At 48.8% G+C, this 18057-nt stretch overlaps 1 protein-coding gene across 1 annotated transcript; it reads right to left on the minus strand.

Annotated features, from left to right (window-relative positions):
• Positions 1-3519: 3519 nt before the first annotated feature.
• Positions 3520-17772, minus strand: DCLK3 (doublecortin like kinase 3). The gene is made up of 4 exons (XM_081106226.1): positions 15919-17772; positions 6043-6175; positions 5294-5461; positions 3520-4125 (listed from the first exon to the last, which is right to left on the minus strand). The coding sequence occupies exons 1-4, from the start codon at positions 17725-17727 to the stop codon at positions 3887-3889; spliced, it is 2349 nt and encodes a 782-aa protein (XP_080962352.1). The 5' UTR covers positions 17728-17772; the 3' UTR covers positions 3520-3886.
• Between the last annotated feature and the right edge of the window lie 285 nt (positions 17773-18057).

Here is an 18057-nt window from a genome sequence, read left to right on the forward strand (position 1 = left end):
CCCACCCCCACCTCCCACCAGAGTTCTTTTGGGAAGTTGGAGCTGAGGATTTATACAGTATGCTTCCTTCTGTCGGATCAGGAGAGAGACCAAGATCTCTCAAGTGAAATTTCCTCTCAGATCATGATGAAGTTATTGGCTTTCTGTTGACATAAATTACACAGGCTATCTCAATAGATAAAGCATCCTTTTCTCTCTGCGGCACGATTTTCATAATAGCAGCTGGGTTTCTCAATGTAATTTTTCTTAAGGTCAAATTTCCTTCGCCAGGTACCGTCAGTGATATGAGACCTGTCAGAACAAATCTCGGTATACCTTTATATTCTCGTATTATTCAATTCCCAGATAAACACGGAGAAAAACAATACACCACTAACAACAAAATACATATCTGAGGCTTCTCTGTACAGTGTCTGTGTAAAACAGAAAGAATACAACCCAAGGGAAAGAGACAGGTCCACCATTTATTCCAAGTCCTATCGCTTCCTGGAAAATAATTACAGAGTTTCCACTGTGACTGATTTCCAGATTCTAGGACACCATTACTGTAAGATACACCCTAGATTTAATAAGAGCTTTCAAAGGGAAAAGGAAACTCTATTAAGTACTTGTCAATTTAAACTGCACTCCAACGGAAGAAATGCTGAAATGTGGAAAAGCATCCATCTTAGAATGAATGAAAAACAACCATAGAGATTCCATTTTACAGGAACTCAGTTTTGAGTATTTCCCATGGAGGGATGGCCATGGTGATCCCACCTGGGACCAAGGACAAGGCCATACAACTTGGGAATATGGAGTAATAGGAGAGCACTGTCTTGAAGTCTAGAGCTAGTCCTGAAGGTACTACAGGAATAGTATTTTTTAATATTTTTAATTGATTTCAGAGAGGGAGGGAGAGATAGAAACATCAATGATGAGCGAGAGAGAAACATCAATGACCGGCTGCCTCTGCCACACCGGGGACTGAGCCCGCAACCCAGGCATGTGCCCTGATTGGGAATCAAACCATGACCTCCTGGTTCATAGTTGATGCCCTACCACTGATGCCCAACCAACCGGGCAAGAATAGCATTTTTAACAGCTATATTGAGGTGTAATGGACACACAATAAGCTGCACGTATTGAAAGGGTCCCCTTTGATAAGGTTTGACATATATACACCCATGGATCCATTGTTACATTCAAGGTAGTGAACATGCCCATCACCTCCACAGTTACCTGGTGTTCCTTTATAACCCCTCCCACCTGCCTCGCTCCCGGCAATCCTGATTTATGTTCTGTCACTGTAGACTGGTTCTCATTTTCTAGAATTGTATATAAATAGAATTATACAAAACATAGACTTTTTTTTGGTCTGGTTCTGTGTATTCAGCCAAAACTTTGAGTTTTGTCCACGTTGTTGCATGTATCAAGAGTTCGTGTCGTTTTATTGCCAAATAGTATTCATTGTCTATACACTCACCAGGTTATGGACATTCCAGTTGTTTTCACTTCTGAACTACTACAAGTAAAGTACCTGTGAATATCTCTACAAGTATTTGTGAGGACATATGCTTTCATTTCTCTTGTAAACATCTAGTAGAATGGCTAGGTCATAGGGTAGGTACATGTTTAACTTTTAAAGGAGCTGCCCAATTGTTCTCCAAAGCGGGGGAAGACCATGTTACACCCCCAACAGCATGTACAAGAGTTCTAGTTGCTCCCAATCCTTGCCAATACTTGATATGGTCCGTCTTCTCATCATAGCCATTTAATTTAGCCATTGTAACAGGTGTATGGCGCTGTTTCGTTGTGGTTTTGATTTGCCTTCCCCTAGTGACTAACGATGGAACTACAACTTTTAGCAAGTGGAAGAAGACTGAACCTGTGCAGGAGGCCCAAAGGAGCGGACAGGGATGCAAGAAGAAAACCAGGAAAATGGGGCATCACAGACGTCAACCGGAGAAGCGACTCAAAAAGAGAGTGGTCGATAGAATCAAATGATGCTAATGTGAAGACTGAAGGTTCTCATTTGGATCTCAGCCTCTGCTGACTTTATCAAAAGATGTTCCAGTAGCAAATCCAGCTCCCAGGCTCCTCCTCCATTTTCAGGATGAGCACCACTGCACTGCCTGCTGGGGGGCAGCTCTTCGGGTGTCTGAGTCCCACTCTGTGGGCCCCCTCTCCCGAGCCCCTGAGGTTAAAGCACCAGCTGGTACCCCCTTCCAGCAGTTCCAGGTTTCAAGGAAGGTCACGGCCCGGTTTTCTGGGAAGCCAACTCTGAGGTTGAGATGAGCATGCAGGCAGTGTTTTAGGGGGTGGTCCCAGGGTCATCACCTCTGGAAGAGAAAGGAAAGAAGCAGGACAGGGCGAGGGAGAAGTTGGCTGGGATGCTGCCTCAACCCAGGGCTCAGCCAACACTTACTAGGAGAATGGCCCATCAGCATTGTCCCCACTGGTCACACCCTACATGGACCAGTCACTGGATGCATCTTGCCCCAGGAGGGAGGTCATCCCCGTAGACAATGACCGCTGAGCTGTCAGCCAACAGCACCAGCAGCTTATCCCTTCAGTCTTGAAGCGGGATCTGGCAACACACTGAGTGTCCAGGACAAGGGGTTTCTCCTCGAAGTTTCTAGGGTCTACTCACCCCAACCTTTGCCCTCGGCTCCCCACCTAGGAGTGGAAGTCGTTCCCTGCAGTTCGTATCTCTTAATTATTTCAGAGCCTCCTTCGTGCTTCTGCATTCTCCAGCACCTGTCTGAGCAATTCCTTCCACTAAACTCTCTAGTGCTACATCTTTGCTCCTGACTGGTCTACCTGCCCCCCCACCCCACCCCTACACCCCCGCAAGGGGGACTCCAACACTGGTAGGGAAGGGAGGAGAGGGCTGAGAAACCCGCACTTTGTGACTAATTTTGTGCCCTACTGACCAGGTTACATATAACCCAGAAGGTCAGTTTGGTAAATAACAGCATCATGTTTTGCTCTCAGCTCACGCACACTCCCAGCGTCATCTGAAAAGACCAACGTTTTGGCCCAGAAATCTGGATTGAAATAATCCGGGAACAGGCCCTCTGCGCCCTCCGTGTGTCTGCCCTGCAGGTGGGAACAGGCCTGAGTCCTCTTGAGCTCCTCCGAGCCGGAGCGTAATCCATTGGCCGCATGTCTGACGCATTAATGCAGTAGGTGGCTCCCTCGAGATCTGCAATGTTAACACAGTCGCAGCCTGAGTGCCTAACTTCACGCAGAAGTGACTCCGGCTCGGGGATAATTGGCTTAAAAGCTGTCTAGATGGGTATCAAAAGGGCAAGAAGGAATCCACCATTTCGTCTTTCCATTCTTCAGGCTGCGCCAGGTCTGATTTTCAGCTAAGACTGACATGCTCCTGACTGAAATAAACAAAGACCTCGCGTTTCATCGAGTGTCCGTCACAACGTGTCTATGCAGCCATACTGGCACCGGGAGGCGTGTCTAAACCGGGCTTCCCTGGCTCCCACCACCAGCGCTGAGAAGGAATCAGAAGAGGACCCACTTCAGTATTCAGAGCACGTTTTATTAACACAGAAAGACTACGATTCACCTTATTAATTTCACAGGGGGCACTCCGACCCCGGAAAGCACCACTCATGTCATACACCATGAACTTGATTACAAGGCGGAAACAAAACACATCATTATTACCAAAAACTCCATACTGGTAACAAGTCTTCCCCTCCTCACCCCCCCCCCCAAAAAAAAAACAAGTATTAAATGCTTCAAATATGCAAATCTAAAATATGTTCCAACATTTAACGTTAAGACTCAAGTTTCTCTTTTAAAATAGACTGAGCATCTCTCCCTCCCCTGATTCTCCAATCACGAGAAGAGAAGACGCCCTTTACATTGCGTTTCTCCTAAACTTCTATCCTCTGTCCTTGAGCAGAACCGAGGGCTGAACAGGGGCCGGAGGCGGAGACCACGGGGCCTGCTGGCTCCGGAGGTGGCCCTCGCTGCCTGGGGACGCCTCCTTGCGCTCCTTCCCCAGGTTGGCTGTGCTGGTCTTTCCAGCAGTTTCGATCCAGGGGTGCTTAAGAACTTGGTGGGCCGTGTAGCGCTTTTTGGGGTCCACCACCAGCAACCGGCTCACCAGGTCTTTGGCAGCTGTCGGAGGGAGAGGAGGAGGAGGAAAATGAGACGAATGCAGGTGGTTCTGAATTTCTCTTCCCCATCCGTGAACTGAACCCAAACATCCCCCTTAGCACCACGTGCTACCCAGGAGCAGCTTTGTCCGAGGGAACCTTCTGCGACCACGGAAACCCTCCACCTCTGTGCTCCACGCTGGGACCATGGGGCGTTTGAAACGTGGCTAGTGCGACTAAGGAGCTGAATTTGTGTCGCATTCACTTTTAACTCACTCACGTTTACATTTACACTGAGGTAGCCCCGTGCAGCTGGGCGCTACCCTGCTGGACCGAACAGCTCTACAGGGTGTTTGTTCATTTCTCCCCAGTGTGGAGGGCCAGGACCACTGACAGCCATGGCGCCCAGCCCAAGGGGACAAATAGAGGCCACATCTGTCTACATGTTTTCCATCTGTTAACCAAACTATGAAGGTACTAAATGGCACATGTGTGTTCTTCCTTCCAATGTTGACAAATAGGCCTTCCTACTGACATTAAAGAATGTGTGCGAAGAAGCCTAAGTAGTAAACAGTGCAAATTCACAATTAATTTCATTTTCTGCCCCAAATCACAAGTGATTCTGGAGAGAGGTGGTGACACCTAGGGCAGTGATGGCGAACCTGACATGCGTGTCAGAGGTGACACGCGAACTCATTTTTTTGGTTGATTTTTCTTTGTTAAATGGCATTTAAATATATAAAATAAATACCAAAAATATAAATCTTTGTTTTACTATGGTTTCAAATATCAAAAAATTTCTATATGTGACACAGCACCAGAGTTAAGTTAGGGTTTTTCAAAATGCTGACACGCCGAGCTCAACAGGTTCGCCGTCACTGACCTAGGGGACCAGGGGGCAGGCAGGGAGGAGGAAAGATTTCTGGTTCTCCCAGGTTGGCTCTCTGAGCCTCCTCCTCCAATCTCTCGAGAATACCAGCATCACGCCTTCAGGTCCTCAAAGGACGCAGACTGATGCAGCAGGAGCTAAAGGATGGAGCGCAACGTGTGGACAGCCCGCCCTGTGCAGGCGCTGCGGGGGGCGCTGCGCTCTCCTCACACACCCGACCGAGACCCTGCTCACAGTCAGAACCCAGAGGGGCTCCAGTCCTGCCTCCCCTCTTCCCGAGCGTGGAGGCCCCGAATCTCACCCTCAGAGATGTTGTCCCAGTAAGGGGCCAGGAACTCGAAGTGGCCCAGCTGGATAATGTCGAAGAGCTCGTCCTGGTCCCTCTCCAGGCTGCGGAACGGGGGGAAGCCGCACAGCAGGATGTAGAGGATCACGCCCGCGGCCCACATGTCCACCTCCAGCCCGTAACCTGTGCAGCGGAGGCAGAGACACAAGCGCAGCTGAGGCCAGGCTGGATCGGACGTGATGAGATAAGCAGTGGAGAATCATGGCTCAGGCCACAGAGGGCCTCAGCTCTCTGCACGCGAGAGCCACTTCCAAACATGACTGCCAACTCCTACCAACAAGGGGTACACACCAGGGTGACTCAATGTGTGGTCCTCAGACCACGGCCCCTGGGTGACCCCTTATCACTGGTCTGTCATAAAATAAGCACAAGACATGGAAAGGAAACATCTGGAAACTCTCATTTGACATGGCTATGACATCCAGTTGCACGCCCAAGGGGCACACAGTGGACAGGGTATAGATCATCAGTTCAGGGTTGTGTAACACATGTGGTCAGTCACACGTGGCGTGAGCTGTGATCCCTGATTTAGAAAGAGTTCTCATGATTTGGTCAAGGAGAATAACTTCCAATATTCCCATTAAAACCTAAATGCCAGCTTAGCACCATCTCTAAGATCTTTGTTCCATACTGAAAGAATATAAAATATGAAATATTAAAAAATGAAACATTAATCAGTAAGTGAGCAAGAGTCCCCCACTTACCTTTCTCAGAAAGAATTTCAGGTGCTACGTAAGTCGGGGTCCCGCACACAGTGAACACTGGCCTCACCACGTGCTTGGCAAGGCCGAAGTCAGCCAGCTTCAAAGTCGTCGATTTGTCCTCATTCCTCTGAACCTGTAAGAAACCCAAATCCCCAAACCACCAAAATTGTGATGAGAATAAAGAAGGAAAACTCCTGCAACAACAAGCATAAGAGGTCAAGATAACAAACAATGAACCTACACACCCTTACAGTTTAGCCCAACACGGATGAACCCAATTTGATCCCAGTGACGGGTGCTCACATTTTCAAGTAACAAATTAATGAGCTGGATTTTATACCATATTGCCACACGCGGCTGTTTAAATTAAAAAACTGAAATTTGGTTTCTCAGATGCACTAACGGCATTGAAAGTGTTCAACGGCCATCGGCCATCGGTGACTAATGGCTACAAGATTGGACAGTGCGAGTGCAAAGCATTCCCATCACCACAGAAAGTCCTGTTGGGCAGCACGACCTCGGACAAGAACCAGTGATACTGGGAGTACAGACAGTTTTAGTGAGGACTAGGAAATGCCTGTGGGCAATGCAAAGTCTTGGGGGGGGGGTCGGGAATAGTAATTAAAATGAATAAGTAGACAAACGAACAGTGGAGGGTTGTTAAATACCAGCCCAAATTGGGGGGAGCAAGGAAAAGGGGTGATTTAAGAATCAAACAGGACAGGAGGCTTGAATTCCAGTTCCAAGACTTGCAGCTGGATGGTCTTGGACAATTTCTTTACTGATCTGAGTTTCCATTTTCTCATTTGTTTAAAAAAAAGGAGGGGGTGAAAATTCCCAGCAAGTAGGAGTTCCATTCAGTGTCTGTAATCTGCCCTGCTCTGTCTTAACCCTAGAGCAGGGGTGGGGAACACCAGGCCTGCGGGTCGTATGAGGCCCGAGAAATCATTTGGTCTGGCCCTGCCAAGGCAACCGCAGGCAGGACTCGAAATTCAGTAAATCTCAGAGCTTTTCTCATAGCAACATAAATGTATACGAAGTGAATCATATTAAGCAGAATGATGTTATAAATATCCAGATGGCCCTTGTCAGAAAAAAGGTTCCCCACCCCTACCCTTGAGGGACCAGCAGTCCCAGAGTGCTGGGGACTCAGGGGGGTTCCCGGATGTGGGGCTTTCATTTTTAAACTTTCATTTAAAGACTTTTATTTCTAAAACAATCTGATGGCTGTCTTAGTTTGCACATAATAAATCTTTCAAAAAGTAATGCTATGGGACTGAGATTTATGCTTACATATTGGAACTGACCATCTGGGTTCTAATTGTTAATATTTGTGCATGAAGGTGAAAGAAATTATGTCTGGTTCTTCCTTTAGATGCCACTTCCACCAAATTTTAGAAAGGGTAGAAATGGTGATTTAAAAAAAAAAAAAAAACACAGAAAAGACAGCGACCCTCACTCTGAAATGAATACAGAGAACTGGCTGCTCTCCCGTGTTCTCATTAAAATACGTCCCACCCGACGAGTCTCCTCCCTTTCGAGTCCAGCTGCTGGCTCTCTGACCTCTGGTCAGCCAGGTTCATCTGTCCTATCCTTCTTCACCTCGAGGTATCTGCGTGCTAGTTGATAGGAAAAGGTGGCTCTTAACCCCAAAGAAATCAATCTCAGGAGGTGAGCTTAGCAAGTGTTTAGATGACCATGCAAAAAATAATAAAGCTAAAGATACTAGTATATTTCAAATAAAAGAGAAATAACCAATGAAGGAGCAAACCTAGCATCTCTTACAGCCAGTAAAAGGCCCATCGGTGCCCCTCCCGGACCCTGCACAGCCTGAGGAATTTGTAGCAAAAGCTCTTTAAAAAAAATTTTTTTTTAATATATTTTTCTTGATTTCAGAGAGGAAGGGAGAGGGAGAGAGAGATAGAAACGTCAATGATGCGAGAGAATCATTGATCTGCTGCCTCCTGCCCGCCCCACACTGGGAATCAAACAACCTGGGCATGTGCTCTGACCGGGAATCGAACTGTGACATCCTGGTTTCATAGGTTGATGCTCAACCACTGAGCCAGGCCAACCAGACAGCAAAAGCTCTTTCTGTAACAACAATGATAAAATGTACTGGCTCTGCCTCCTGTTGCTGCAGGCTTGCCTCGGATCCACCTCCCTCTGGTTCTCTTGGGGGCCTCTGGATGGGCCTCCTCACCTCCTGCAAAGGAAACTCTCTGCTGGAGTATCCAGTGTCATGTGCAGTGCCAAGCACAGCCTCAAAAGCCCAATTGTCGGGGTCCAAACTCCAGCTCGCCATTTCCGGGTCAAGTAACTTGCACTCCGTGTGCCTCCATTTCCTCATCTGTACAATGCGGATCTGCATGACCTTATGGGGCGGTGATGAGGGTGCATCTGTAACATCAACAGTGCCTGGCGCCTAAGAAGCGCAATATAAGTGTTTGCCAAGTACAACCATATTATTTTAGCCACCAAAACAGTTCCCCTCTGAAGGCCAGGACTGACGCGGGCAAAATGAGAAGTTCAGAGAAGCTGGCACGGGTATCGCCCTGCTCATCACAGAACCTGCATGCTCAGGCCAGCCGTGCCCTGAGCAGGTAACGACCACACAATGGAAAACATACTGGGATGAGCCTGGTGATGATGCCACCCAAGGGAGAGACTCGATGGGGCCCCCAGAGCTACAGGAGAAAGTGCCCACTTGTCTGCAGGCACATGTTCTCCCATCTCTAATAAAACTGAGTAGAGTTTTTCAAAGCTCCCACCAGCACTCAGGAAGGGGGACAGGAGGACAAGAGGGAGCACTCTGGCTCTCCCTGTGTCCCATCAGGGCACAGCAACACCCCAAAATGCAGGGGGAGTGGGGCATCCACTCCCCACACAGGAGTAAGTTCTCTGCACTCGCCCTGCCTCCGGCCAGTGAGCTCACAGCTCTGTGAGCAGATATGTCTTAATTACTGCGTCTGAGTCACCACCGGCCAATCTCATCAATGTCTCCATAATTAACCCAGCCAAATGGAAAGGCGTAGACGTAGAACGAAAATGCGAGTCCGCCTTGGTGCGCGTACAAGACAGGCATGGCCCGAAAGCAGACCAGGGAGGTAATTATTAGAATAATTTAGATTAGAATATTGAGTTTGCAAGAGAAGGACAAAAAATAGCCCACTGCCTCGAGTTTCCAGATGGATCGTCTACATTAATCACATTTGCCGGGTGATTGTTGAAAAAATATGTCCCTCACAAATATTTGCAAATATTTCCAAACAAATGATCAGCATTGAAAGCATTTGGCTGACTTCATACACTGAAATAAACATGTGAAATAACAAAATCACCAAAGGGTTCTATTAGCCCTGAGATGCAGGGAGACAAAGCTACATAACTAACTTTCCTAAAACAGCTCATCTTCCACTCGTTTCCAAGCATTTACCTCCCAGTTTGCCAGCCCTAGAAGCCAAAACCCCTTTTCCTTGGTCTTGTCACTTCTGAGAATGTGGACTGTTCTTTGCTAAAATGCTAGATAAGCCCCAAGTTCTCACCCCCCCCTCTGAGTTACTCACCCCCGAGTTTCTCCCTCGTGCATGGTGCCCAGGTAAATAAGCTGTTGTTTTTGTCTTGTTAAATCTATCCATTGTGAACCTACTTTCCAGGGCCCCAGTCACAGAACCTAGGAGGGTATTGGGAAAAGGTGCTCTTTCTCCCCCTCCCCTTCACCCTCCTGAGCCAGGTTTCGTTGAGGGCCTGCCCACAGCCCCAGACCTTGCCCTCACCCCACATCTCCATCTCTCTGATAGTCTCCGATCTATCTAAACTCACTGCTCTGGGTCGAGGGCCTTCAGAGGCTCTGCTTTCAGTTACCTCTCACCTAAGGGTGTTCGAGATTAATTTGCACAGAACTGTAATGACTATTGACCCATCTGCATTCTTCACTCCTTTTTCTTTTCTTTTCTTTTTTAAATATATTTTTTATTGATATCAGAGAGGAAGAGAGAAATATCAATGATGAGAGAGAATTGATTGGCTGCCTCCTGCACGCCCCCTACTGGGAATCGAGCCTGCAACCCAGGCATGTGTCCTTGACTGGAATCGAACCCGGGACCCTTCAGTCCACAGGCCAATCCTCTATCCAATGAGCCAAACCAGCTAGGGCTTCCCTCCCTTTTCCAGCCACACCAAGGCACCCTGCCTTGAATCAAGGTGGTCTTTATTGTCTACATAAGCACCAGGTAACATCTGGATGGTCTCACAGCTTCAAAAGGAGTCATTACTTTTCTAACAATTACCCCCCCTTCTCTCCTTCAATGGTAGGTCAATGTTAAGGGTGATCTTGTCGTTATCATCTCTGAACAGAAGAGGGCAGCAGAATACAGACCAAACAGCAAGCGTCTCCCTAAGAAAAAAAGTATTTGATGTGGGTAAGGCTTAGGTATCTTTGCCAAAATCTTAATTGATCGTGCATGGTTCCTCCGACCTCTTCCTCCATGGTTCCCTGTTCAACTGGCTATGAGGACCAAACTGATCATAGAAAGCAATTCATATCAATATTCCTAAAAATCAATTTACATTTCGACAGCAAACAATACTGTAATATAAAAAAATGGCTGAAAAAAATAAGTAAGGACCAAGTCTCCCCTGGGATCTGACACATATCAGGCCCATGAAATGCCTTTGGAGCCTCCATATCATGCGAGTCTTTTTTAACATCTCATATCCATTCCACAAGCATTAATTTCTGGCCGAGGCCCTAGAAATAGCATAGTAAATGAAACAGGAAAACTTCTTGATTTTGTGAAGCCCTCTTTCTATTAAAAAATAATATTCAAAAAACATGTAATTTCAGGTAGTGATAAGTGTTATAAAGAAGAAAAAGTGAGATAAAGGCTATGTTGTCTAGTATGGTATTCATTCACCACAAACCACATTTGCTATTTATTTTTAAATAAGATGTAAAGTTCAAGTCAGACTCTCAAGGTACATTTCAACAAGTGCTTGTAGAGCTAGTGGCTACCGTACTAGGCACTGTAGATATAGGACAACTCCATCATCACTGTACATTCTATTGGACAGTGGCAGGGGGGTGGTATTTTATAGGGTAGTCAAGGAAGGATTCACTGAGAAAATAACATTTGAAAAAAATATCATATTAAAATCTGAGGAGTGAGCTTTTCAGGTGAAGGAAATAGCAAGTGCAAAGGTCCTGGGGCATGTTTGGCCCAATGAGGAACAGCCACTGAGGGCAGGGCTGGAGTGAGTGAGGGGTGAGTGGTTGGAGTGAGGCTTTGAGAGGACGACAGAGACCACATCATGCAGGGCCTCTAGGCCATGGAAATGAACTTCAGCCTCTATTCTGAGTGCCATGGGAAGCCAACAACAGCTCTGACCAGAGGAGTTACAGGTTCTGATTTTCATTTGGAGAAGGCCAGTCAGGCTTCCGTGAGGAAGCAGCTTCGGAGGAAGAGGAAGGACCAGTGAGGAGGTGACTGCCGGTCTCAGCAAGAGGTGACAGTGGCTTGGGCTAGGGCTTGGGCTTGGGTAGTGCAGGGAGGTGTGGAGAAGGTCATACTGAGGGTAAAAATAAGACGAGAGAATGGACTGCCTGTGAGGATGAGGGGAGAGAAGACGCAGGGGCGCCTCTGAGGTTCCTGACCCCGAGCAGCAGGTCAGCGGTGGCCCCATCTTTCTGACGGACAAGGGTGGTTTCAGTGCAGTGTGGGGCGGAGAGCCTGGCTGGAGTTCAGGAGAGAATGAAACGTGGAAAAGAGCCAACGGTGAGTAGAGACACCTCTGTCAAGGGTGCGCGTGTGTGGATCACAAAAAGGAGGTGGCAGCCGAAGGGGCATGTGGAGAAAGCAAAGGTTTGTTTTTGTTCTAAGTTGGGGATGTTACAGTGTGTTTATTACAGTATGTGATGATGGACAGGAGGAAGGGAAAGCATCTGAGGGATGCCTCGTCCGATGGGATGAGGAGGCCAACGGGCCCCGTTCCAGCCCTGTTTCCAGGCAGGAACATGCCCCTGTCTGCCCTTATTCCGGGACAGATATTCTCAAAGGACCTTGCTCCTGTCTGACATCTCCTCAGGCTCCCCCCACACATGCAACTCGCTCAGCTCTCTTTGCCGTATGTGGTATCTTGGCTGTTGGCCATAAACAACCTGGCCTGTCCACTTCCCACGCTGCGTGGGTGATCTGGCCATCATCGCCTCTCCAGCTCCTGTTTGCTTCCTCCCTCCTCCCAGGGCCCGGTCAACACCCCACAGCACATCTCAGCCCTGCCCAGCGCACACTGGCAGGAGAAGCAATTAACGCTGACATTTCTGCAAGCAGGAAATTCTCATAATTAAAACTTACTTCGCAAGATCTCAGGAGTCTAAATAACCCGAAGGGGGAAAGACGGCTAGCATCCTGTCAGGAGATGCGATCTGCAGAAATAAACTCGGTAATACAGGCCTCACATTTTTTATTCCAGAGCCCAGTTATCAGATGTAAATATTTCTGTTGATTAAGACAACAAAAATAAGCTTGCTGTCGTCATTAAGAGCTCTCAGTGTCTTCAGAAAGTCTCTAAAAGCAGCAACAATTGCCATCAGCCATGTAATCAAAAGTTAGTTCTCACATAATCATTTTTCTAAGCTTAGCAAATATAGGTCTTAAGACGGACAGTAACCATCCATTCAAGGAAGAAACAATTGCTCTGATAATACAAAGCTCAACACTAGTGCAGAAGACTAAATTAGAGAATATTAACTGATGGACAGCTGTCACCCTGGTAACATTTACTCATATTAAACCTTAGAAGGCCCAGCGAGTTTTCAATATCATTATCATATCAGCAAGTTGAGCGATGACAGCTTTCTAAGCCCAGACAATGAGCCCATAGTCAAATCCAACACAATCCAGATGTTTCTGAAAACCAGACAGCGCTGACATTAGATGGCATTTAGACTCCTGACACAGCAATACGTTGAACTTTACTCACCCAGAAAAAGGACAAATGGTGAATAAATATGACAGGTCTATTCATTTTTATAAATGCAAGCTGACAAAATTATCCACAGAGGAGAAGAGTTACTTACCTATTCCACATAAACAACTCTTGTATTTAGAATGAAAAAGTATAGCTACTCTCCAATTTTGCCTCTGTCTCTCTCAGAACACACACACATACAACACACACACAACACGTAAACACACTTCACTGCCCTTAAGGGCACTAAAAACACATCTGACTGACAGCTAAATCCATGAAGAGTTGCTAGGTGACTTCTCTGAGGCTGTTAGCTTATCCACAGTAAACGTGTACCTTGCAGTTTTCTACTTCCTGAAGTGAACTTCTCCACGCCATCTACACCAGTGCTGACTTTCCATTTTAAAAACTGCTGACGAGTAAGTCCCTGCACACAAGTGAGAGTCTCTATTGCCCAAGAGACGGGCCAGCTCGACAGCCTGGTTCCAGGACCTTGTGGAGAAAATGCAAGCTCAGGTGGCTGTCCCCGACAGAAAATGACCCTGGAAGGTCAATGATGCATCCACATCCCAGAGAACTTGTACAGCTGGGCTACTGCTTTAGGAGGCACACGCCCACCATGTTTGGCTCATGAGACCAGCCCAGGCCTCTAGGCAGACCCTCTCCTGCTGAGACAATTGGGGAACATCAGAGGGGCAGTAAAGAGCTCTATTCGGCTGCCGTTCCAAGTGGCCGTAAGGAACAGTGGGTAGCACATCACACGTGGAGATTACTTGGGCTCAGACCCAGAAGACAGACAAAAAGCAAATGAGGAAAGGATGAGGGCACTCAGCTCGCACAAAAGTGAAATTTTTCACAGAAGAGTTATTTGATGGTAATTCGGACCACAGTTCTGTGAATGTGGGCAAACACAAGGTTACTTGACTTACTGGTCAAGGTAGATCTCATGCCAAAACCGGTTTGGCTCAGTGGATGGAGCGTCGGCCTGCGGACTGAAGGGTCCCAGGTTCGATTCCGGTCAAGGGCATGTACCTGGGTTGCGGGCACATCCCCAGTAGGAGATGTGCTGGAGGCAGCTGATCGATGTTTCTCTCTCATCGATGTTTCTAACTCTCTATCTCTCTCCCTTCCTCTCTGTAAAAAATCAATAAAATATATTTTAAAAAAAAAAAGAAAAAAAAAAGGTAGATCTCATTTCACCAGATAATTAGCTTGACTCACTCACTGCTCCATTCTCCTGGAGGGAACAGTTTACGGATAGATAAATGCATGGGGATGGTGTTTCCAGGCTGGGTCTACAGCCATGGCAATGAAAGGAAACAGGGTAACTCTCTGACCAAAAAATAAATCATAATAATATGACTCATCAAGATCCTCGTCTCCACCCACGATTGCTTTACCTGCAGCAATCCAGCTTTGAATGCTGACTCACAATACCCACCTTAACATCAGTTATGCTGATGTCATAACAATGATGGCAGCTGCCACTGATGGAATCCTCACTACTTCCCAGGCAGCAGGATATGTCTGCGTTCATTCATTCATCCCGCTAACATTTAATGAGCATCCACCATGTGACAGCGCTGCTCTAGGTTTCAGGGTACAATCTGAGTAGAACCAAGTTCCTACTGTCCTAGAACTTTCTTCCCAGTAAGAGAAAGAAAACAGAAAATTAAATACAGCTGTACCAGACAGTGGTCAAGGCAATGAAGAAGAGAGTGGGATAAGTATGCTGTCCAAACAAGACCTCCAGGAGCACACTTCTGGTTCAGGAATACGTTGGGCCTACTGACTCATTGCAACAGGGAGCACCCACAGCCCTGGGATCCAGGCACCGAAGAAGAGGATGTTCAAGACACTTATTGCAACACCTGGGCTGTGTTAGGTGATTAGGGGAAGGGGTCGAAAATAAAGCAGGATTTTGCTCTAAATCATATACTGTCAGGAAGAGGGAGTGATTCTATGCGTGGGCACTGTAGTGACTCTTAACTAGAAGGCAGTGAGGCAATCACTCCCAGTTGCCAGAAGGGGGAGATGTGGCCATGTTTGAGGTCTGGACAATCATGTTTCTATCTGCATCTGGAAATGACTAACAAGGGAAGATCTTGCATCTGTCTTGACCCATCATGGTCAGAGTGGCCTTAGCTGATGCTGATGTTCCGTGGAATTGTTTATTTCAGTAGGAGAGCACATTGCTGAGCGGGGGAGCCAGGCCGGCGGCCAGCTGTCAGGGCTGCTTCTCTCTCTCCTGCACTCAGTCCTCCTTCCACCTTCCAAGTCAGGTGCTACTGTGTCATTTTTCTTTTATAAACGAGAAACTAAGGCCCAGAGAGGGGAAGGACTAACCCTAAAGCAAGCAACTAAGAAAGCCAGGATTCTAAGTAGGTTAGCTGATGAAACCTATAGAATTTACTAACCTATGTCACCCCAATAAATTCAATTTTTTTAAAAAAGTAAAGAATTTTTTTAAAAAGTCAGTTATCTGACTTCAGGACCAACCAGCCTCTTATCCACTCCACACACAGATTCCAGCAGTGTGAGCCTTTTGAACTCCCGCGGCAGGAAGTTACCTCCAAAAGAGTCAGGGGTGGTTTCCGTGGGAGAGAGGACACGAAGCCTACAGGGCAAACGGCTACCAGTGGACACCCCGATACCTAGGCCAGAGTTCCTGCAAATGCCCAAGAAACAAGTCCACCTGATCAGTCCACCTGACAGGGATGAGGAAACATATTCCATTCTATTTAAACTGGAAGGTTTCTTTTTCAATAATCTCATCAAAACCAATCTAGGTCAGCAACTTATGAACTACAACCTAGGTCTTGAACACTGGAACAAGTAGGTTATGAGCATAAAGGTACTGTTCTGGCCGTAAGGGTAACAGCCATGAGGCAGCAGAGTCAGGCTTACCAGGAGGTTTTCCGGCTTGAGGTCCCGGTGCACGATGTTCTTGTCATGCATGTGCACGAGAGCCTTACACAAGTCCATGAGCATGAGGGCGGCGTCGCGCTCTGGGAACTTCACGTGTTCTATGATGGCATCGAAAAGGTCCCCGCCCTGCACGTACTCCATGATCAGGTAGATCTCCGTGTCCGTTTCGTACACTTCGTGCAACTTCACTATGTTGGGGTGAGAGAGGCTCTGGATAATTAAGATCTCGCTGTCGACCATGTCCTCCTTACCCTTGAGTTTGGCCTTGTCGATGATCTTCATGGCGTAGGCCTGCCTGGTCTCCCGGTGCCGGCACTCCTTCACGATGGCGAAGTTGCCGTCCCCGATGACCCGGCCGGCCTCGTACTGCTTCTCCACGCTGGCCGAGATGATGCCCGCGGGCCGTCGCTTCCGGCCACCGGGCCTCTCTGGCTTGCTTTCCTCTGCCCTCATCTTGGGCTCCTTTTCTACCCTTGCGGGTTGGTCATCTCTGGGAAGCATCTTTCTCCCGCCGGACACAGGTGGCTTTTTCTCCTTCTCTGCCTCCTGCTCCTCCCCTCGGGTCCTGGGCGGCTTCTCGGGGTCGGCTGGGTGCTCCCTGAGGAACCAGCCACCATGCTTATTCCTGGCGTCTTTCTTCCCATCCCGCGGCCCCTCCTCCCTGACGGGCTGGGCTTCCGTGACATCCTTCTTAGCCTTGGCTGCTCCTTGCGGCTGACCTTCCTGACCTTTGGGGTCTGCGTCCTCTTTCTTGTCCGTGTTCTTGCTGGGTCTCAGCTCCTGAGTGGGGTTCCTGGGCCTGCTCCTGGGGCCGTCAGCCTTCCACCCGTCCTCCCCGCCTGGAGAGTGGGCCTCGGGGGACCTCCTGCAGCTCCTGGTCCTCACCAGCTTGTCCACGTCATAGCGCGGGCCCTTGCCCAGGTCCAGCTCGCTGGTGCCCAGGGACAGCCTCTCCCTTTGCAGGCTCTGGCGAAGCTCCCTCTCTCTCTTGCACTTCTCACACCGGATGATTTCCCCCGAGGTCTTCTCGATCTCCACGCCCAGGTGCTTCTCCCCGCTGCCATGCCTCTCGACAGGGCCTTCCCGGGGTGGCTTGCCGCCGGACTCAGGCTCCCGTGCGCCCCTCACCCACGTCTTCTGGGCCCTCGCCCCGTCCTCCAGCCCCGGCTCCATGGGGGTCTTCCCCTGCCGTCTGATGGCTGCCTTGGACCCAGCAGCCTCACCGCAGCTCTTGGCCGGCTCAGCCTCCCCACAGTGGTGTCCCCCTTTCAGAGCCTTGCTATAGAGCCTGCTTCTCAGCCTCGGAGAAGGGACCCTGCTCTGCTGGCTCAGCGTGAGGGCCCGGGCTTTGCTGGGGTACAGCTCTTCCATGGCCGCCTGAATGTTCTTCAACGTCAAGGGTTCCTTGCCCATGGCGATGAAGGCATCCCCTTCCCGGAAGAAATCAGAGACACTCCGGATCTCCCTGCCCTTGAGGTTGAACAGTTTCCTCACGCGATCACTCTTCCACCGTGGGAAGCCCAAGGCCTCCGAGACGTCCGCCAAGAGCTGCTCGAAGGTCTGCACGGAGCGCCGATTGAGGAGCAGGGTGACCTTGCGCAGGGGGTGCCCGCCCGGCTTCACCACGGTCACGACCCTGGGCTTCAGGGCGCTGTTCTCGGCGTGGATGCAGTGAAGGCCGTGCTGAGGGCTGAACACGGGCACCAGGGAGCCGCGGGGGCCCAGGCACGGTCTCTCCACGTGCCCCCGGCCAGCAGGCAGCCCCGTGCCCTGCAGCTTCCGCTCCATGAGTCTGGAGCTTAGATATTTTAGCGAATGGTCACATGGGCCTCGATGTCCTGCCAGAGGAAAAGGACAACAGGGTATTAGTCAAGAATGGGTTCAAGGAGCCTTTGACCTTCAGCAAGACTCTCCTAAAGGTTCCTGGTTCTATTACAGTTTATAAGGGTGACCTTTGAGGATCTGCTTGAAATGACGGGGCCTTCGTACTTTAGGTCTAATCGCTGTCTCCTCTGTGAGAGACCAGGAGTGTGGAATAGAATCTGCTTTGGGCCTGAGGTGGCTCCTGTAGGCCTCCCAGGGACCCCCTAGGTTGGACCACCCCTCAGGAGCCCATTC

This window comes from Myotis nattereri (genome assembly GCF_964212035.1).
Source record: "Myotis nattereri genome assembly, chromosome: 14".
In the NCBI taxonomy this organism is placed as follows: Eukaryota; Metazoa; Chordata; class Mammalia; order Chiroptera; family Vespertilionidae; genus Myotis; species Myotis nattereri.